The following is a 22,644-nucleotide window of genomic DNA, read 5'->3' as shown; positions in this document are numbered from 1 at the left end:
TCAAGAACACTTTTTTTTCCCCCCTCCCTCATGGGTGCTTCTCAGTCTCAATGCTGATATTTACTCATTTTTCTGGACTTTTATAATTGAGATACCTGAGGGCTCAGTGTTCAAGTCTCTACCTATTTCACTTCCTAGGTTATCTCATCTGGTCCTACGTCTTTAAGTACTACCTCCAACTCCAAAATCTGTATCAGCCGAGGCCTCTTCTCTGAACCAGAGGTTTGTATTATCCCTTTGCCTACCAGATAGCTCCATTTTGATGCCTGCTTTGGTCTGGGTTCTTAAGAAAACAGCCTAAGATAAGAGCTTACTGCTAAAATTTTATTGTGATGTAATCCCAGGAAAGGTTGACTGAGGGTAAAGGGGGAAGTGAAGCAGGGAAGGAGAGAACAAATGGAGTTGTTACTGAGCTGTCTGCATACAGCTTCTAAAGCAGCACAGCTGTGTGCTTAGTCTCACTGAGCATCTTCTGAGAGCAGTGGTATGAACTGCCTCATCTGCACCTCACCATGGGGTAGGAAAAGGGAGACTTTAGTCTCCCCTCACCCTCTGGTCAGTTTCCTCCATAGATTATCCACTCCAAACTTCTGGTGGCACCATTTAGCCTCTCCAGCAACAGCCACTAGGAAGTCGGGCTCCAAGACAGCACTGGAGGATAGCAGGCCAGAGATCAAGTGGGAGTCAGTTGCTCCCTCTACCTGCAGCCTCATGGGCCTGCAGCCTCAGGATGGTGCCGGCAATTTTAGGGGCGTAGCGGTTTCAAACCAGAAACCTGGGCCCTGAATATAGGAGGTGGCTTATAAACTAAGCTCGCCACAATGACTGCTTAGACATCTCAAACCTAGCATGTCCCAAAAAACAAACTTTTAATTTCTCCCCGAACATATTCTTAGAATCGTCCTCATCTTAGAAAGTTGTTCAAGCCAATAGCCTCCCTGCTCTCCCTACTTCACTCAGTTCTCAACACAGCAGCCAGATCATATGTCAGGATATGCCACTTCCCTGCTCAAAATCCTCTTCTCTCTTTAAATGTCAAAGGGGCATTATGTCTGCAACTTTTAAACAATTCAGAAAAAAATGGCATGTGTATTACAGATATATACACATCTGAATAGATAGATATCTCGCCCAAAATATCAACAGTGCTTAGATCAGCTTTTGCCAGGTTTCTCCACTGTAGTTACTATTTTTTCCTGTTCCATATGCTATTCCTTGGAAGTGAGTCAACAGGTCCAGCTTCCTTTAGGGGTGGGAGGTTGGGATTAAACTTCACATCATGGAGGGTGGATAATATGTATTACTTACAATTCTTCCATAAAGATGATTTGTCTCTTCTTCCATATTACATCAGTATATTTGGTTTTGGAAGCTCACTCAGCTTGAATCCTTTGTTCCTTTGACATGTCCCCATTGTATTGTTTTTTGAGCTCTTGCTTACTTTCTTGTATTATAAGATGCTCCAGGATCATCTTGTATTTTCCTTGCCCTATCCCTAGAATCAGCCATTTCTCAAAGGAACCCTTGTTCCTTTTATTTGTAGAATGCTATTTAAAAACCATGATCTGGGTATGTTCATGATTCTGGAGTGTCATTACTTCTAGGTCTTCTCAGAGAACACAGGTAATATGTACTAATCCATGTATTGTTTCTGTGTCTGTCCATTTGCATGTGTGTGTGTCTGTGTGAGACCATATTGATATCTGTGACTGATTCTGGTAGTTTTTGGTTAACACTGAATATTTTGCATGAAAAGTTACTGTCCCTGGGTAAGCCTGTCATCCTCTGGAGAGGATTCACCATGTCTTCTCACTGGCAGCTAGATTAGGAACAGATAATTTACTAAAAGGAAGACCTGAGATTGTTTTAGACTTTTTTTAGACTTGGTCCACACGGATTTTATTCTCACTCCTAGAGTAATAGCCTTTCAATGTTTACACTGAGATTGTGGGGTAATTACAAGAGTACCTCCTACTTGGCATATTCTGTACTCCAATTTTTACTCCCTATCACAGTGAGTTGGCTGAGAGTTCCATATAACCTTCCAGTGTCATTTGGCTAGATTTCTTAAACTTGGGCCCTGCCAGTTGAAGAATCAGCAAATGCTTGGGAAAATCAACTGGCATTAAATATCAGGCCCAATACTCTGCATTTCCCTTCCCTTTTTCCTCAGTATACTTCATTATTTTTACAGTAAGTAGCATTACTTGATTATAACTCATTTCCAAATCCTGGTGAGCAACTGGATTTAGAAAATGGGGGGAGAGTGAAGCATGTAGGATAGCTATGTTATTCAATATGGATAGCAAGATGTTTAGTAGAGCAACTCACCAGCATAGGGGATTCAGGAGGAAGATGAGTATATATGTTAAGTTCATGAATTTGAGTTTACCTGTGGAACGCAGGATGGAAATGTATAGTAAGCAGTTGGCTCTTAAAATTTCATTCTCAAGAGAGATGGCTAAACTTCAGATACAAATTTGATGATCTATTTTCCTTTTTCACCTAACACTTTTTTTCATTGATTTTTAGAGAGAGGGGAAGGGAGAGGGAGAAACATCAATGTGAGAGTGAAACATCGATTGGCTGCCTCCTGCACACCCCCTACCAGGGTCGGAGCCCATTTCAGTGCAGGGATGACACCCAACCAACTGAGCTACATCAGCCAGGGTGTCTTTCTCACTTTTGAAATTCCCCAAAGAACAGACAAGAATTGATTGTACACATTTCTCCCTACTCACTTCTCAACCTATCATCATGTCAATGCCTTCATGCTCCTCTACTTCTGGACCTCATGATTTTATTTCCAGACTACCGAATAGTTTTCCTTTCTGCTCTTTCCTCCTTTTAATCTTAGACTCTTCGTAAAGCAGGGAGATGATCATGCCATACCTGGTTCAAAGATCCTAATGGCTTTCCATTATCTTGAGAGCAAAATGCAGAAATATCTCTACCCCCACCATACCTAGTATTTTGTAGATGACACTACACCTCAGAGAGTTTATGTGCCTGTGGGTTTTACTATCACACTCCTCAACTGTTTTTTTCTTTTACTTCATTTTTATTTCCACTTTATTCTTACTCTTTTAAATACATATTCCATTCATTATTTTCAAAACATTTAAGCTTCAGGCCTTTTTTCCTTCGGCAGCACTCAGTACAGTGCCTGATGCTGAATATTTACTGAATGAGTGAATGACTAAGCACCACACTCCACATCGTTTCTTACACTTCCTTGCTTCTGTGCCTTTGCCGTTCCCTCCCTGCCTTTATGCCCTTACCTCATCCTTCAAAGTTCAAATCTCAGGAGTTCCACACAGCTTTCCCTTTTTTTTCCAATCAGAATTGAACCCTACCTCCTCTGAGCTCTTACAAGTATCTGGTCTATCTTTATGATTACATTGAGCGATGTGTTTTCTGTATACATCAGTCTTTATCACTATACAGTACACACTTTGTTGGGACAGTATAAGAAGTGTTTTGTATACAAACTGTGTAGACTATAACACCTTAAAAAATACCCTGCACATAGTAATTTAACAGTGTCTGTTGGATTGAAATATTAATTGGATAATTCTGGCGGATATTCAAAGTAACTGATTGTAGCTGATTTTTAACAAATGGTTAATACTAGAAAGACGATTTGAATTTTTATTTTTAAAAAACTTTCTATTTTTCACCCTGGCTGGTGGCTTGGTTGGTTGGAGCAAGGGTCCGTACACTAAAAGGTTGTAGGTTTGATTCCCAGTACAGAAACATGTCTCAGGGTTTCAGGTTCGATCCCTGGTCATGGTGTCTGTGAGAGGCGACCAATGTTTGTTTTTCACATCAGTGTTTCTCTCCTTCACCCTCTCTCTCTCTCAAAAAAAAAAAAAAAAAAAAAGAGTTGTGGGATCGATTCCCAGTCAGGGCTCATACCTAGGTTTCAGGTTCAATCCCTGGGTGGGGTGTAGGAGAGGCAAGCGACTGATGTCTCTCTCTCCCCATTCCTCTATCTCTAAAATTAATAAAAACATATCCTTGGGTGAGGATGAAAAAATAAAAACTTCCTACTTTTCAGTAGAAAACTTTGCATATATGCAGTCTATGATCAATATATATGTCAGAAATAAAAAACCAAAAAGTCAGATGAATGTCACTACTTAAAATCAGTAGGTAGGTCTTTTTATTTTTAAACAGAATATGCTACACAAATTAGTCATGGGAGTATTACTTTAACTATCATTTTGTTCAGCCTATAGATGACAAGATAAGTAATACAGTAGTAGAGAAATCTTCACACTTTGACATATAGAATTCTTTTATTGTTCCACATATTTAGAAGCTGTGATTAAATGGTAATATTGAAGAAGTGATTTCAAACCACCAAAACTTATAGGTTTCATTACTGAGAGCAAAATAAATCCATACTGCTGTGAATATCACAGGAACTTAAAATCTCCTCACTACTAGGAAAACCAAAACTAGGCCAAAAAATTTTTTTGAGAAATATGGGGCACTGGAGTTATGTAGTTAATACATTTAATACCAGAATAGCATAAAATGTTCACCCATGGGACTCAATGATAACTAGTATTAGCATAAGATAGAACTCTCCAGCTGTCCATAAAGTGTGATAGCAGAATGAATGCCAATGAAATTATGGAAGGAATTTTAAGTTTTCCCTACATTATCTAAAACAACTTCTCTAATATGTAGTAGGTAATTTGGGGTCACTGAACATTTAAGGTTTTAATACTAATATATTTCTAAGTTCTGATTGCACACCCCTCCACACTGATTTTTACAATATCTGATAAGGTCCTTAATACTGTTACACATTTTTTATGATTAAACTCTCCCCTTTGGACTGTATTTGATAAGATTAGAGCTTTTCCTACCTTATAGCAGGTATGAATTTCTTTCCATTTTTGCTGACATTCAGTAAAATTTTTATTCACATTGAACATTTTCCCATAACACACAGGATTCCTCCTCAGAATTTTTCTTAAGTTTAGTAATGTCTGAGCTCTGAGTTAAACCTTCATTATAAAAATTGAATCAATGTTTTCTCTCGTTTTTTTTTTTTTTAATGTAGCGCAAGACTTGAGCATTTATTAAAACTTTTTTCATAATCATCAATAGCATTCATAAGCTTTTTTTCTGGTATAGTGTCTCTGAGTAAAGGTGGTGTGTACACTAAAGGTTTTCCCATATTCATCACATTTAGACTGTCTTGGCCAGAATGGACTTTCTCATGATCAGTAAGTTCAGAGAGTTGGGTAAAAGTTCTGCTGCACTGAAGACACCTGTGCAGTTTCTCCTCAGTGTGGATTCTCTGATGTTCAATAAGATCAGTGCATGTTCTGAAGGCTTTCCCACATGTATCACATTTATATGGCTTTTCACCAGTGTGGATTCTTTGATGGTTAATGAGATCAGAGCGCCGACTAAAGCTTTTGCCACATTGATCACATGGATATGGTTTCTCCCCAGTGTGGATCCTCTGATGTAGGATGAGAGCTGAGCACTGACTGAAAGCCTTCCCACACTCATTACACCTGTATGGTTTTTCCCCAGTGTGGGTTCTCTGGTGTTTGACAAGGTCTGAGTTCTGGCTGAAACTTTTGCTGCACTGTGTGCATGGGTAGGGTTTTTCTCCAGTGTGAATTCTCTGATGAAGAATTAGGTCGGAACTCTGACTGAAGGCTTTCTCACAACTATCACAGTGATAGGGCTTTTCCCCAGAGTGTACTCTCTGGTGTTTAGTGAGGTCTGAGCTTTGACTAAAGCTTTTATTGCACTGATTACATACGTATGGTTTCTCTCCAGTGTGTATTCTTTGATGTTTAACAAGGTCTGACCGACGACTAAAGCTTTTGGTACAATTACTGCATGGATAGGGTTTCTCTCCAGTGTGGATTCTCTGATGCAGAATAAGGTTGGAGCTCTGACTAAAGGTTTTCCCACATTCATCACATTCATAGGGTTTCTCACCTGTGTGAGTCCTATGATGTTTAACGAGGTCTGATCTTCGACTAAACATTTTACTGCACTGGTTACATGGGTAAGGCTTCTCTCCAGTGTGAATTCGCTGATGATTAATAAGATCTGAAAGCCTACTGAAAGTTTTGCTACACTCAGTACACGGATAGGGTTTCTCTCCAGTGTGAATTCTCTGGTGCAGAATAAGGACTGAGCTCTGATTAAAAGCCTTCCCACATTCGTTACATTTATAGGGCTTCTCTCCAGTGTGGATCCTTCGATGTTTAATAAGGTCTGAGTTCTGACTGAAACTTTTGCCACACTGATCACACGGATATGGTTTCTCCCCAGTGTGGATTCTCTGATGTAGAATAAGATCTGAACTCTGACTGAAGGCTTTTCCACACACATCACATTTATATGGTTTTTCACCAGTGTGAATTCTTTGATGTTTTATAACATCAGAACTCTGACTAAAATGTTTGTTACATTGGTTACATGTATAAGGCTTCTCCCCAGTATGGATTCTCTGATGTTTAACCAGGTCTGAGCGCTGGCTAAAACTTTTACTACAATGACTGCACTGATAGGGTTTTTCTCCTGTGTGGATCCTCTGATGTATAATAAGATCTGAGCTCTGACTGAAGGCTTTCCCACATTCATCACATTTATAAGGTTTTTCACCAGTGTGGATTCTTTGATGTTTAATAAGATCTGAGCTCCGACTGAAACTTTTTATACACCAATTACAAGGATAGGGTTTCTCCCCAGTATGAATTCTCTGATGCAGAACCAGAGCTGAGCTCACACTGAAGGCCTTTCCACACTTATCACATTCATAGGGTTTCTCCCAATGAATTCTTTGATGCCTAATAAGGCCTGTACTCCAAGCAAAGCTTTGTCCACATTCATCACAGTTATGTTGTCTTCTTTTAAAGAGGTTCTGATCCTTTTCATTTAATTTATCCCCAAATTCATAAAATTCTCTGCATTCAGAATCCTGGAGAACATCCTCTCTGGGGCTGTCAGACTCTTCAGTCAGTGGTTCAGTTTTTGCTATAATTTCCTCCTCTGAAGCCAGATCTCCAATCTTGGTCTTGGTCTCACCATCTAGAACAATAAACAAAATTCAAATGGAATGTGTTCTCCATACTGTAAGAAAGTTTCAGGTGAAACATCAGTATTTACCTATAAAATGTCATCACAATATGGGGTTCTACTACAAAACACAAAATTATCCTCTGAGAAGGAAACTAGGAAAAATCAATAAGTAATGGATCACAATAACCATTCAGAGAAGTGGCTTACCAGATTTGACCTGTACATGTTTATCACAGGAGATTTGGGAATACCAAAACCTAATCATAGTGACTAGGAAAGTTTGACTAAATTAGAGCTGATACATAAGCAATTAATGAATGTTTGTAAGGTAAGCAATGTGAATAAGTGGGGGTGGGGGGAGGTGGAGGGAAAGTAGGAGGAGGCAGCAGTGCCCAGGCTGTCACTGGGAAGGTATACCAACCAGGCTGGCCAGAGGCTGTCATTAGGGTAAAGAACGTAGCATCATGCCCAGGTATGGTCAAGACAGAATCCTAAATTATCAAAAACAGGTCTATAGATAATCTTCCATCTCTTTTATTCTGATTATTACCAAGGAAGTAGCCAATTATACATGAGCCCTTTTTCTGATCAGCCAAATTCATTGACCAAACTTCCTTACTAAGGTGTGTAAATCAGGAAAAGGTTAGAAAGGTGGGGTCAGAAATCTCTTTTGAGTTGATTTTTGAGGAGGCCATTCCTGTGCTCAATAATCCCAGATGCCTGTGATGGTAGGGAACATGAGAGCACCATTGAATTTCTTGATTGTCAGCCCACTGTTAAGTGGTGTTTACTATAAAATGCACACCATGGTCAGACTACAAGTGGTTTAGAGAGAAAACATGACACAAACTACTTTTAAAGGCTAACATCCAAAATCCCAAGCCTCCAAGTGGAGGCATCTTCCCTCCAGAGACAAAGGGCACTGGAAAAAGTAAAGTATCTGGGTAAATCTAAGTGTAACTGACTGATTTATACAATATGAATGTCTTATGGAGTTTACAATATACGTAGAATTAAAATACATGGCAAAAAACAGTACAATGGGAGAGAGGTAAATAGACCTAAAATATTACAGAGTCTTTGGATTATCCTAAAAGTAGTAAATTAAGGTAAACTATAATAAATGTGTATGTTGTAATTTCTAAGGCAGCCTTTTTCAACCAGGGTTCCACAACAAAAGAGAAAACTATTTGAGTGACTATTTTCTTAATTCTCCCCAAAATGGTACATGTATATCACAATAGGAGAGACATTAATACATTACTTACAATGGATGCTTTAGAGTACCTGGGCTAAATTCTCTCACAGAATCACACCTGAAAAAGGTTGCTATGAGGTAACCATTAAATAACAATAAAAGCATGTATAAACAAATTAATAGAAAAAGTTAAAAACCTGATAATGCAAAATTAGGCTAAAAAGGAGACGAAAGAAACAAAACATAGGATAAATAAAAACAAATAAGGAGATGGTACATTTACGTCCAAACATCAATTATGTTACATGTAAATTAACCACTCCAATAAAAAGCAAAGAAAAATCAACAGCTAACATCATACTTAATGGTTAAATAATGAATGCTGTTCTTCTAGGAACAAGGGAGCAAAGCAAGAATGCCCCTTCTTACCACTTCTATTCAACATTGTACAACTTCTACTCAATATTCCTAGGCAATGCAATAAGACATAAATAATTGAAACACACAAATAAGAAAGAAAAAAGTCAAGCTGTCTTTAGTTACAGACTACACAATCACATATATAGAAAATCCTAAAGTGTCTCAAAAAAGCTATTAGAACTTGTAAATGAGTTTATCACAGCAATATACAAAAATCAATTGTATTGCTGTATATTGGCAATGAACAATTAGAATGAAAACTTAAAACATTTTTATCAATTGTATCAAACAATGAAATACTTAAAAATTCAACAAAATATATGCAATATTTTTATAATGAAAACTGTAAAACATTGCTGAGAGAAATTAAAGATCTAATAACCAGAAATATTTGCCATCATTTATGAACAGAAAGATTTAACATTGTTAAGATGGTAGAATTCTCCCCAAACTGATCCACAGATTCAATGCAACCCCGTCAAAATCTCAGCAGGCTTTTATGTAGAAACTGACAAATTGATTCTAAACTTTTATGTAGAAAGGCACAGATGAGTCTAAACACTTTTGAAAAAGAACAAAATTGGAGAAGTTACACTACTTGATTTCAAGATTTACTATAAAGCCACAGTAATCAAGGCAGTGTGGTAATTGTATAAGGACAGACATACCCATTAATGGAACAGAACTGAGAGTAAATAAAGATCCAAACAACTGATCTTTAACATAGTTGTGACATAATGCATGGTGAAAGGGTAGTCTATTTCAACAAAACATGTTAGAACTGGATATCATAATGGCCAAAATTAACCCCAACTCTTTCCTTAAGTTACACAAAAAAATGAACTAGAAATGTTATATAAACCTAAACATTAAAGCTAAAACTATAACTTCTAGAAAAAAAGCATAGATAACCAAAATTAATGCATAGAACTTGAGAAAATAAATTTGTGGTGTTTAAGCTACCCAGTCTGTGATATTTTGTTATGGAAGCCCTAGCAGACAAATATGGTATGTTTTTAAACTTTATACATTTATGGAACTATACCACATGTATTCTGCAACTTGCATTTTTTGCTCAACATTATGTTTAGAAGATTCATCTATATTCGTGTGTATAGCCGTAGTACATTCATGTTCATTACTATAGTGTAACATAAACCACAATTTATTTACCACTTCTCCTTCAATGGACAATAACATTTTCCTATTACAAACAATGCCAATATGAATATGCTGGTACATCTACCTCAGTGCACATATCCAAGTGTTTCTCTAGGTTATAAAAACTTAGGATCAGAATTGTTAGGTCTTCAACTAGATATTTCAAAGTGGTTAAACCAATTCCACTTTCATCAGGAGTGTATATGAGTTAACGCTGCTCTATATTCTAACCAACATTAAGTCTCTTTTTTTTAACACACTGCATCAGGCTCTTATCTCTATAACTACATGGAAACTACAATGACTGAAATCAATCTTATTCTTGATTTATTTGACATAGTTGATTACTCTCTTCTTAAAACATTTGCTTTCTTCTTGCAAACGTACTTTCTCCTAGTCCCCATACAAGTCACAGTGATCTTTACATGTTGTTATTCTATGTAAAGAGTTCCAATGGCTTCCCATTAAACTGGGAATAAACTCCAAATTTTTCCTGTGGCTTAGAAGCTTCCATGATCTGGTCCCTTTCTGCCCTCATTTCATTCCACCACCCTTATTACCTGAATAGCCCAGGCTTACTCTGCTCCTGATACATCTAGGGATCTCTTGCATTTGCTGTTCCCTCTGCCTGAACACTCTTCTCAGAGTCACATGGCTTGTTCTCTCACTTCACTTATACCTTCAACCATTTTTACCACCCCAGAAAGGTACACTGCTTGGTGAATCCTGATTTTGAGGCAACAGATACCAAAGCAGATCCTAGTTTGCTCTTGGGCACTAAGAGAGACCTAGTGCGTGACCACAGAGTACCAAATGACTATTACAAACTGACCGTTGTGTACTAGTTATTTAATCCACCAAATCGTAAAATTGGACATACAAACCTACATTCCATTGTAAAAGCAAGTCTGGAAGACAAGTAAATTCTATGTGTTAGTGACTCAGATTCTCATAGTGCCTGTTCCTGTTTCCACTCTCTCCCTCCCTCCACCTATATTCACAGCCTGATGGGAATTCCCTATTACCAGTTAACAGAGATAAAAAAGAACAGAACTGGTTTGCAGACGAGTCTGCCTGTGTGTTGGCATAAGCTGAAAGCGAACAGCTTTCACTTATACCTAGCTGTGGTCTCAAACACACCAGTGAAGGCAAATCTTCCTAGTGGGCAGAATTTCAGGTATACACTTAACTGTCCACTTTTCATGGAAGGCAACATAGCCTAAGATACCTGACTATATTGACTCATGGGTTCTCTGATTAATTAGGTACCTGGAAAGAATAAGACTGGAAGACTAGAAACAAGGATTCTGGAGGGAAAGTATGAGGATAGACCTCCTAGAATGAACAAAGAATGAATATATTTCTGTCCCATGTGAATCCTTACCAAAGGGCATCCACTGTGGAGAAGCCTCCCAATCAGATGGACATGATGATTCACATTATGAATGCTGGTCAGCCTTTTGACCAATGCTTGCCCAATGAACTCATGTACAAAGCGGTCATAGCCAGCCACTTGGGGGAAGATTCATTACGCTCGACCCCTTCTAACATGGAGAGGGCAGCAATTTTTTTCAAAGGACTAAATACATAGTCCAGGTACAAATTTGCACTGATTAAGAATACCATGGCTATATTTATTACCTGGTATTCTATTCAATATTGCCTCCAATGGAGTCATTTTATAGGGAAGGAAGTACAGTGGTGAGCTCACACTTACGTAATTCATGGGTCTTACTACATGCCCTGTCATCCAGACATGGATTGCAATAATGATGAAGTGATTTGCTGAAGGTTCGGTTTTGGTATCAGCTAGGCAACAACACCAAGTTTGGGGTGCTGTTGTACAGGCTGCAATATACCTTAAACTAGAGGAAAACAAACAATATTGTCTTCCTCATGGCCAGAATACAAGGGTAAAGGAATAGTAAGAATGTCTCCTCTTACTATATACCTAATAATCCACTTACATTATTATTATTTGTTGTTGTTATTGTCAATCCTCACCCAAGGATATTTTTTCCATCGATCTTTAGAGAGAGTGGAAGGGAGGAAAGGGGGGGAGAGATTGAAGAGAAAGAAACATCATGTGAGAGAGAAACATCAATCAGTTGCCTTCCTTACACACCCTGACTGGGGATCAAACTCACAAACTAGGTATGTGCCCTGACTGGGAATCAAACCCGCCACCTTTTTGGTGTATGGGACAACGCTCCAACCAACTGAGCCACCTGGCTGGCCAGGGCAGACTCCAAAACTTTTAACTACAGCCCTACAGTAAATGAGAAAGATGCTTAAAAAGATCTGAATGGGGAAATACCAAACACTGACAGATTGGCGTAAGGTGATTATAATGGGAAAAAATGAAAGATTTGGGACACCTAAAGGAGAGGAAGGAATTTCATGAGTATGACTGCCAGAAGTCACAATAAAGTCATGTGACTGTGCTTGCAGCACTAAAGAGATGGTACTGCCTAACAGAGTGAAGGGAAGGCGATGAAGAATACCAATAGCATTGGAGACACTAACATAGCAATGGTAACAACTCCCCTCCCCCAAACCACCAAGAAATATAACACACACTGCTTCTTACCTGACAGAAGGTGGTGGCCTTGAGACTCATAATTGAACTGCATCTCCATGGGCGGCAGCTGGACACCTGACACCTCAGGGAGCAACTGGAGAGTTATCATTTCCTCAGTAGGCTTTTCTCGTGCAGGTAGGTAGGGGTCTGAGACCTGGAGGCAACTGGGCACCTCTGGGCTTGGAAGGGAATCATTGCGGAGACTGGAGATATAATTTCTGACACTGGACCACCAGATACATCCTCTAGATGTAAAAGAAGTAAAGGAGAAAACAAAATCTCAATTTCCCAGTGCTTTTCTCTCAAAATTTATTAATCTTCCTCTCTCATCACCCAGGAGTCAGGCATTACCCCTCTTGGACATATATTCTCCATTCCAAGTCTAGAGATCTTCAAATATCATGGGGGGCTGATGCTAACAAAATAAGGGTATAACTGGAAAGACAAGGCAGGGGAGGGAATCTTAGAATTCGGCCCCAGCGGTTCACACTATGTTATTTGCTTCCCTTCCTGTACCTAAACGACTCTATCGATCCATCATCAGCATCTGTCTTCTCCTCCTTCCCTTCTTCCAACACTCACACATTCAGCTTGCTCTTTCCAGGCACGGTCGGCTGATTTCTCGTGGATGCATTCGCGCTTCTGATTCCACCCACCCCCAGTGTCCCGTGTTCATTCAACTGAACCCAAGGGCCAGCGGGGACGGACCGGACACCAACAGCACGCCGGGCCGCGAACCGAACCAGCTCGCCGAGCCTAGGAACCCCGCCCAGGAGCGACCCCGGCGGCCTAGGTTCTCCATGGCCTCTAGGAACCGCACACGGTTCCCGGGCGGCGCTGCGAGGCCGCTTGAGAGGCGGGATCACCCGCGATCCCCCGCCTGCCGGGAGCCGACCTCCTCCATACCTCCACGCGCTGCCCAGGCCGCAGGCGCGCCCCGCGCGCGGCGATTCCGCGGACGCCGGGTCCGCTCTAGGAACCCGGGAGGACCGCTCAGCTCTATGGAGCGGGGCCTCGCCTTTGCGCAGGCGCGGGCGGTGGCGCGCGGAGGGCGGCTGAGGCTTCGCGCCTGGAAGTCCGCGGAGCTGTCCCCGGCCGGCCGCAGCCAGGACTTGGTGAGCCCGAGCGGATCCGCTGCCCCGTCTCCCGGTTCGTGACGGGGATGTCGGAACACATCTTTCGTGAAAACTCCCTGGGGCAGTGTAGGCTTTCTGACGACAGAATGAGTTCTTCCTTAGTTACCTCTTTTGTCTACCCCCACCCCCCACCCCCATCTCTCAGTTAGATTTGCTGGGGTGCTTCCATTCTAACTTTCTTCTTGTCCTCTCCGGTTTCCACCCCCCCCACCCCCACCCCCGAACGCTGGAATGCCTCTGAATCCCCTGGAGACCTTGTTAAAATACTAAGTGCTGGGCCCCACCGACTCGGTAGGTCTGGGGTGGGAGCCAGGTTCTCAGGCGATCCTGCTGCTTCTGATTCTGGGACCACACTTCGAATACCACTGCCGTGAAAATAAGTAATGCTCAGCAGTTCCTGAGTTTCTGGGAAGCTGGTTTTCATCTATTCTGTCATCAAGAAAGGGCACAGCGCCTCTTTCTCAAAAGTTTGCATGCCAGTACAGTCCTCATTATGACTACAGGATCAGGGTGGAAAGGAGGAGCTGAAGTGGGGAGTTGGGGGGACAGCAGAGCATCAGAGTAGGGAAGGATATTACTGTATTCTTGGAATATCTTGGGAAATAAAGGGGGAATTAGGAGGAGAATTGAGACAGGTGAGACATGCGACTTGGGTTACGATGCTTGGGAAAAAAAGGTACAGGTATGAGAAAATGTTGGCTGGCTGAAGGGATGGTTAAGGTAGAGGGAGAAGGCTTCTTGTTCCAGCCCAAGACCCTCTTGAAATATATGAAATATTCAGGATGTGTGAATGAGACCCTGATTTCCCTGTAAGGAACTTGTTTGGGTCCAGCCCTCACAAACAGTGAGTGCAGATATATTTTTTTAAAAACAGCGTCACTGAGGTATAAAAGGCAGAGATGGGCAGGCTTGTATCAGGAAACACCAGACTTCCCCAAGACTTTCAAAGTTGCATTCAGATCAGATCATTTCCTTTATCTTCAATCAATGAGGTCATTGGCATCAGTGTGAAAAGTCTTCAATTCTAAGTAACTGAAAATCAAGTCACAGTTTAAACAACTTTTGGTTTGTATTTATCACATTATTGTAGGTTGAATTGTGTTCCTGAAAACATATGTTTAAGTCCTAACCTCTGGTACCTGCAAATGTGACTTTATTTGGAAATAGGATCTTTGCAGATGTAATCAATTTAAGATGAGGTCATACTCAATTAAGGTGGGCCCTGATCCAACGACTGCTGTCCTTATAAAATGCTTATACCGAAAAGAAAATCTCATATCGATAACCTGAGCTTCTATGTGAAGAAACTTAAAAAAGAGAGCAAACATAACAACAACAAAAAAGCAGAAGAAAGTAATAATGATTAGAATAGTAGTTAATGAAATAGAAAGCAGAAAAACAATAGAGAAAAACCAAAAAAATTGGCTCTTTGAGCCTGGCCCGGCATGGCTCAGTGGTTGAGCATCAACCTAGGATCCAGGAAATTGTGGTTTGATTCCCGGTCAGGGCACATGCCCGGATTGTGGGCTCGATACCCAGTCGGGGGCGTGGAGGAGGCAGTCAATCAATGACGACTCTCATCACTGATGTTTCCCCCGCTCCTTTCCTCTCTCTGAAATCAGTAAAGATATGTTTTTTAAAAAAATTGGCTCCTTGTAAATACCCCCCCCCCCAAAAAAAAGAGCGAGAGAGAGACGGAGAGAGATTACCAAAAGCAGAGAAGAAGGGACATCACTACCAAACCTATTGAAATATAAGAGAATAAGGAAATATAAACAACTTTATGCCAGCACATTACACAACATAAGTAAAAGGGACATATTACTTGACATATACAAATTATTAAAACTGCTTGAAAAAAAGAAACACTGAATAAATGTATGAAAAGTAAAGAAATTGAGTTAGTAATAAAATTTTTTCTAACAAAGAAAGACACAGGCACAGATGGCTTCACTGATGAGCTTTATCAAACAGTTTAAGAATAATACCAATCCTTCACAATTTCTCCCATAAAATAGAGAGGGCTAGTAACTACTCTGAACCAAAGCCAGACAAAGACATCAGAGGAAAATAAAACTATATATCTCCAACAATAAAGACAAAAAAAAAAAAAAATCGATCCTCAATAAAAGATTAGCAAATGAAATGCATTAATACATAAAAAAGGATTATACACCATGATCAAATGGAATTTATCCTAGTAATACAAGGTTGGTTTAACATCTAAAAATAAATTAATGTTTTAGAAACTGTTTATTTTCCATTAACCGTATTTCTATGCTGTTTAATAGTTTGTGAAAGAACAACTTAAGACCACTCAGTGGTTGTCCCTACCCGTTCAGTGGCCTGAGCAGTGGGGGCTGCAGACCAGTCTTTAGTAACATGAGTGTGCTTAGTTGGTGAAAATTCAACAAACTGTACCTGCACTTATTTACTTTTAAAGTCAGCATTACTAACTGATACTTTTTGGCTATTCTGCATTCAATAACACAGGCCAAAATGCACCATTTTTTATTACAGTGATTCATCTTATTTTCTGAGATAATTCCACCTGCTTATCCAGTCTCATTCTCTCCCCATCAGCTATCTCTCTTTTTTTCTATCATCAGTTTCTCTTCCCACTCACACTTTATATTTTTCTACAAATAAAATTAGGTCTCCAATATCCTTAAAAAACAAACATCTTTAATCCTGTTAGCTCATCCAACCAGTGCCCTCCGTTTTTCCTTCTTGCACTATCACATTTCTTAAAAGTAATTATTATGTATTCTCGGTGCCTTACCATACATACACTGTCTTAAACCCTGACAAGGACATTCCACAGGTAAAGCTCTCCCTGGCCCTTCTGCCCCTCCTCCTAGATCCAATTCACCTAAGTTCTCACCCACCCTCCTCTAGCTCTCTGTTGCATCTGGTTCCCTCTCCTGAAATGCTTTCTTGGCTTTTATGTTTGAACCATCTGGACTCTCCTTCTCTGAGCAGCTCCTCTATTTGCTCTTCCTCTTCACACCCAAACATCAGTATTTCACAATTCTGTTTATTTCCCACAGGGTCTCCCTTGGCGATGTCATCCCCCTCCCCATCTTCAGTCTGACTTTCAGATGTATCAAATCTTGCTTAGTTCACATTTCTAACTGCCTGTGCTCTTTATGTAATTTTCCCCATAGGTTCTTCACTAGCCTAACAGTATGTATTGCTGGAAGAAGAACCTGAGGTGGAGATTTGGGTGCAGTAATTTATTGAGGGCATGCTCTTCAGGAGAAATCTATAATGGAGAGAGAAAAGCAGGGTTAAGAAGGGAAAAGATCAAGCAATGACATGGTCTTGGGTAAAACTGGCCTTGGCCTAAATCATAGGAGGTTGGGGGACCCCTTGGAGCATAACTGCACTGGCACGTTGTCCCTTCATGAGGTGCAGGAGGTGGGGGTGGTGGTGAGGATGAAAGTAACTTTCTGGGCCAGGTCACTCTCATTAGCCAGGGCACCTCTCCAGAGAAAGGGGGCAGTTGTGGGTAGTTAGGAACCAATACTCATAGCAGCTGGGGGAAGAAGGCACCATATAGGTAAAAGGGATCTGGGCAGGCAGTGGAGCATCATCTACGTAGTATTAAGGCTAAAAGCATATTTGTCAATGTGCAGTTAAAAGCCATGTCCCTAGTTAAAAGTGTTTTAGACATACAGGTCGTTGAGCAGGTAGGAAGATGACTGGGGGAGGGGGCGTTATATAGAAGACCTCTTCTAAAGAGAAACCTGTGGCTTATTTGTCCCCCAAAGCATCTCTTATAATCTGTACACCCTCCAGCCTCCAGACTTTAGGCTTGATTGTGAATTAGCGCTCATTCTTGGAAGATATTAATTAGGTTATTTGGATTACTTCTGTACCAGTATTTCTAAATATTTGAGTGATCATTTCTTTTTTTTAATATATCTTTATTGATTTCAGAGAGAAAGGAGAGGGAGAGAGAGATAGAAACGTCAATGACAAGAGAGTCATTGTTCAGCCGCCCCCTGCACGCCCCCGATCAAATCCACAACCCCGGCATGTGCCCTGACCGGGAATCGAACCCTGATCGCCTGGATCCTAGGTCGACGCTCAACCGCTGAGCCACGCCTGGCTGGGCTGAGTGATCATTTCTCATTCTACTTTTAATCTCTATTTGCCATTCCTAGGAATTATTCCAGTTAACTGTTTATTCTAATATTTTTGTATAAGTATATAGTTAAAAAATTAAAAACCTTGATTTCACCCCGATTTATACATCTAAGGTCAAGGTTTTTCTATGGCGCCATAATTTGACTTCATATGGTTAACAGAATTTGGACAGGTATTTTAACTCCTATAATTTACATTGCAGCTCTAATTTTCACAGCTCTGATTTTGTCCCTACACAATTTTATTGCCACTTTATACCCTTTATAATTTGCATTTTGTATAATTTGACCTATTTACTACTTTCAGAAACTTTCTCATTAAGTTGTCCTCTGACATTAACCAATTTGCTGCTTATTCTTCTTCTGTCTTTGTTATATGCTAATATATCTTTTCATAACTTTTCCCTTTTTGAACAAGCACAGCCTTGATTAATTTAAAATTCTGTTTAAGATCCAAGGATAGTGTGAATTTCAGTGTTCTGTCCAAATCTAAGAGGTGACGCTGTCCATCTGTAATTTCTGGCAAGGAAAGAGTAAAAGAGAAGCCAGTCAGCTCTCTGCTTTGGTCAGGTAATCACTGTGAGACTTTATTGCTGCATTTTAAGTGTTGTGAACTCAAAAAGAAGTATTTCTCTTTATATAAAAACATGAGTTTTCCAAAGCCAAATAAAAATGATTTTTAAATTATTTTTTGTTTCAGTGCAACTGCAGCCCTGCTTCCTTCCAGTAGGGCAGGCAGATGGCCTACGGAAAAGTGCAGGCCTTGATGTTAAGCATCTCTGTTTGAATTCTGACTCTACTGTTTAATAATTGTATGGCCTTACATAGGCGATTAGCCTCGCTGAACCTCAGTTTCCTGATCTATGAGGCATATGTGTTTAGGGGATTTGGGGGAGGATGAATGTGAGTTAACAGTTTTTCAGATATTCCCACTTCAAAATAATTCAAGTCTCCTCAGTCATCCTGTAGTAGTCCCCTATTCTGAGTTACTGGAAATCTAGAAACGAGGGGCATGTTGTGTGAGGGCTGAAGGTTTGGCTCCAGGCTGTCACATTGGCTTCTTGTTTCCATCCACCTTCTTTGACCATTTACACATAGAAAGTGAACATGTAAGGCTCCCATATGACCCCACGATGAGCCAGGAGCCCACAATATGCCTTTTCTCATGCTCTGCATATCTTATTCTATTTGCTTATAATTATTTGACCAACTTAGATCCTGCCAGAACCTGCAATTGCCTTACTGTGTTTTAGTTTCTGCCCACCTACTTCTGTCCAATTCCAACCCCAAAAGCATTTTTTAATTGTATCTTTTGCTCTCCTGCTTTTATCACTGATTGAAGACTCTTAGACATCTTTTTCATAATTATTCCTTATCACCTTTTCTTTTCCCTCATTACTTAAAATGCATATTCTCCTCTCACCCAGGATTGACTCCTAACTCCTGGTGGCTCACTGCTACCCCTGTTTATCAACATCTCCTCTAACTAATGTCTCCCTATATGCCATCCCTCCTCTCCAGTGATGACTCTCATTCTATGTCTGCCTTACTGAGGGAGCCACCTCTCACTACTCTAGGCCACTTCTCTAAATTCTAGATTGGAAAGCTAGTCTTAAAGCGTTTCCTCCTAATAGGTAAATACCTATTTCATTTGGTTTATTTTCTGTTCCTGATATAATAGATTTCTTTCTCCTGACATGGGGAGCAAATGACATTTGCATTTTCTATTCACATTTTTAGGTGGCATACTGCTGGCTGGCAAAGTATTGACAGCAAAGCAAGAAATTATTGAATGTGTAGCATCAGCAGCTGTGATATCCCCAGGAAGATTCCCTGGGAAAACCCCTTCAGGACAGATAATTGAAGAAGCTTTGGGAGGTCTGGACAACTTTAAGAAGCCAAAAGGAAATGATGCAAGGAACAAAATGAATCGGCTCTCTTCCCAGGAAAGACATTTAGTCTGGCAACATTCAACAAGAAAATCTCCACAGAAGAGAATGTCCTTGAATGTGATGAAAGTGAAGGAAGTCTCAGTCTGAACTCAGATGTTATAACACAACAGAGATTTCACACTGGGGGAAAGCTCTATGAGTGCTTTGACTGTTGGAAAACTTTTTGCCAGAGCTCAAAGATGATTAGACATTAGAGAATTCATACTGGAGAGAGAACTTATGTATGTAAAGAATGTGGCAAAGCCTTTAGTTTGAGCTTACACCTTGTTAGACATCAGATAATTCATAGTAGAAAAAACCCTATGAATGTTGTGAATGTGGAAAAGCTTTTAGGGGCAGCTCAGAGCTCATCAGGCATCAGAGAATTCACACTGGAGAGAAACCTTATGAATGTAGTGAATGTGGGAAAGCTTTCAGCTGAAGCTCAGCCCTTATTCAGCAAAAGAAAATTCACACTGGAGACAAAGGCTATGAATGTATTGAATGTGGTAAGGCTTTTGGACATCAAAAGCCTTATTGAACATCAAATAAGCCTTATTGAACATCAAAGAATTCATTGGACAGAAACCTTATGAATGTAATGAATATGGAAAATCCTTCAATCGGAGCTCAGCCCTCAGCACCAGAGAATCCATGTAGTGAATGTAGGAAAACATTTAGGCATAGGTCAGGCCTTATGCAGCATCAGAGAACTCACACCAAAGTTTAACTGTGGGTACGAGCTGTACAATTGTTAAATATAGTGGTACCTCGGTTTTTGAATGTCTCCATTGATGAACGTTTCGGTTTATGAACTCCGTAAACCTGAAAGTACATGCTTCGGTTTTTGAACACACCTCAGAAGCCAAACATGCCACACAGCTTCTGCTGAGTACAAGACGCTAAGGTCTAGTTGTCAGAACTTGAACAGTCTTCCAGAACGGATTACATTTGAAAACCGAGGTACCACTGTACAAGGAATTCACTTTGGGATGAGATTCTACAGAAGATAGAAGTTTCCCGAGAGCACAGTTCCTGTCCTTCCAGCCTAGTTCAATACTTTAAGAGTAGCTCCACACAAAAATGTTTAAGTGTTGAATGGGCACCTTCACAGTAAGTCCAGGATTGGGGCAGAGATCCTGAAAGAGCTCCGTATAAGATGGACTAAGAGGTGATGCCTCCAATGGCAAGTATCCCTGCCTAACAAGAGCATTGGTACATTTGGTAGTTGGGGTCATGTGCTGAGTTATTTGGTTATCTGAAATGTTGAGTTATGCCCTGGATTTTAGTAGTATCTGGGGAATTATAGCTCATTCTGCCCCCCTTGCCAGTTCTGTCCTCAGCCCTGAGCTTCCTGCTGAGGTCAATTGAGGTCTACTTATTTATTGAGCACTTGCTATGTGTCAGCCATAGGGGAAGACATGGCCATTGCCCTCCCAGAGTTAAGGGCTAATGGGATATATCTTTGGTAGGATAAATCCAGGATTCTGTTGAAATACATGGCAGGAGTTCCTAACCTGGTCTATGAGTCACTAAAGGCTTCTTGGATGTGATGAAATCTGAGTTGAGATGTAAAATGTGGGTAGAAGTTAGCCAGATCAAGGCAAGAAGGAAGAGAGTATTACAGGCAGAGGTTATAGCATGTATAATGGCATGGAGAGAATCTGAAGATGTCCCTTCATCAGGACTCTTCTCTCTGGCAGGAATTGGTATTATACACCCTGGTTCAGAAGCCAGGACATGTGTTGGTTTCTCCCTTCCTATTTATGATCACTGAGTTGGTAGCCTATCCCAGACCCAGAGTGAACTAAGAGATCTTGAAGTACTCAGGAGAATTAGTGTGACAGAAGACTGGTGTGTTGTATAGAAAAAGGCATGTATGTGCACTAAGGAAAGAACACACTGGAGGGTAGAGGGACAGTTGGGACTGGACTGTCTGTGTTCTATGACCCTGGAACCCAGGAAATGGGAAGCTGACAGGAACACAGGAATGAGGTATGCAGTCCCATGCCCCACTATTCATTCCTTGTTCCCTCCCCTCATCACCAAGCTTCTGGGTGCTAAGCTACTTGAGGCCAATGAATATTTAATTACCCCCTCAGATTCCTCAAAACTCAACTCTGCTAGTTTAATTAATTGTTGAAGGCAATTGATACCTAAGAGGAAGTTTGATTCCTTTTCTAAGATGTTCCGATTTCTCTTCCAGGTACTGTCACTTCAGAAGACTTAGTGATCAAAGCTGTTGTAAGAGGGTTGGTGAACTTGGTAGGGAGTCTTGTGTCCAAAGGTTGTGGGATTATCATTGAGTGAGATAAATCATAAGTCCAAAGACTTCAAATGGGTAGAGTTGCTTTTTCTTACAGATGACAATCGTATGATTTCATGTTTTTAATATCACTTAATAGTTTTTTCCTGATTGTGAATTAATTGTAAGTGTTGATAATACAGAAAATGAGAAAGTATAACTCACCTACAATCCCACTACCCACAGGAACATTGTTAATATTTTGAAGTACTTTCTATTAGTTTTTTTTATCCCAACTCTAATATTCTTTGGTAAAAATCTTGTTTGGTAAATCATTTTTAGTAACCAATTTTAACATTTACACTTCTTTTTAGTATTAGAATGTAATGCAAGGTGTATTGCTGTAAAATCTGAGTTTTAAGTTTTGCTTTGAAATTATTCATTCAGAAGCAGGGAGCACAATAACGTGAGTGGAGATGTGCTAGGAGAATGGGAGAAGGAGTTGTGGGAAGAAGTCAGGGAATTGGTATTATGCTTTTATTCCCTGGGCCAAAAAGTGTCTGGAAACTGGCAGCTAGTCCCTGGGGCAGCAGTTCACCAGGTGAAGTCACAAAATTGAGGGAACACCTGGGCCTGCACTGTGGTTGAAAGACCATGGGAATGAGAACAACTAGCCTTTTGAAACACACACACATTTGTGCCCACCAGAATCAGGACACTTCTCCACATTTGAGAATAAGAGCGTGGGCAACTGCC

The 22,644-nt window shown here is 40.4% G+C and overlaps 2 protein-coding genes across 2 annotated transcripts; one reads left to right on the top strand and one right to left on the bottom strand.

Annotated features, from left to right (window-relative positions):
- Positions 1-4,131: 4,131 nt before the first annotated feature.
- On the bottom strand, positions 4,132-13,325 carry LOC148092768 (uncharacterized). Its single transcript, XM_016195952.2, has 2 exons — positions 12,435-13,325; positions 4,132-7,074 (listed from the first exon to the last, which is right to left on the bottom strand). The coding sequence occupies exons 1-2, from the start codon at positions 12,532-12,534 to the stop codon at positions 5,069-5,071; spliced, it is 2,106 nt and encodes a 701-aa protein (XP_016051438.2). The 5' UTR covers positions 12,535-13,325; the 3' UTR covers positions 4,132-5,068.
- ZSCAN30 (zinc finger and SCAN domain containing 30) lies at positions 13,226-21,573 on the top strand. The gene is given in 8 exon segments (XM_087819308.1): positions 13,226-13,348; positions 13,423-13,540; positions 19,453-19,665; positions 19,668-19,952; positions 19,955-20,193; positions 20,195-20,220; positions 20,222-20,287; positions 20,289-21,573. Coding segments are annotated over 8 exon segments (1,155 nt in total). The 3' UTR covers positions 20,374-21,573.
- The last annotated feature ends 1,071 nt before the right edge of the window (positions 21,574-22,644 follow it).

Source organism: Miniopterus natalensis, chromosome 7 (genome assembly GCF_054644295.1).
Source record: "Miniopterus natalensis isolate mMinNat1 chromosome 7, mMinNat1.hap1, whole genome shotgun sequence".
NCBI lineage: Eukaryota > Metazoa > Chordata > Mammalia > Chiroptera > Miniopteridae > Miniopterus > Miniopterus natalensis.
The sequence above is the reverse complement of the archived record's forward strand: the minus strand, read 5'-3'. Positions and strand labels throughout refer to the sequence as shown.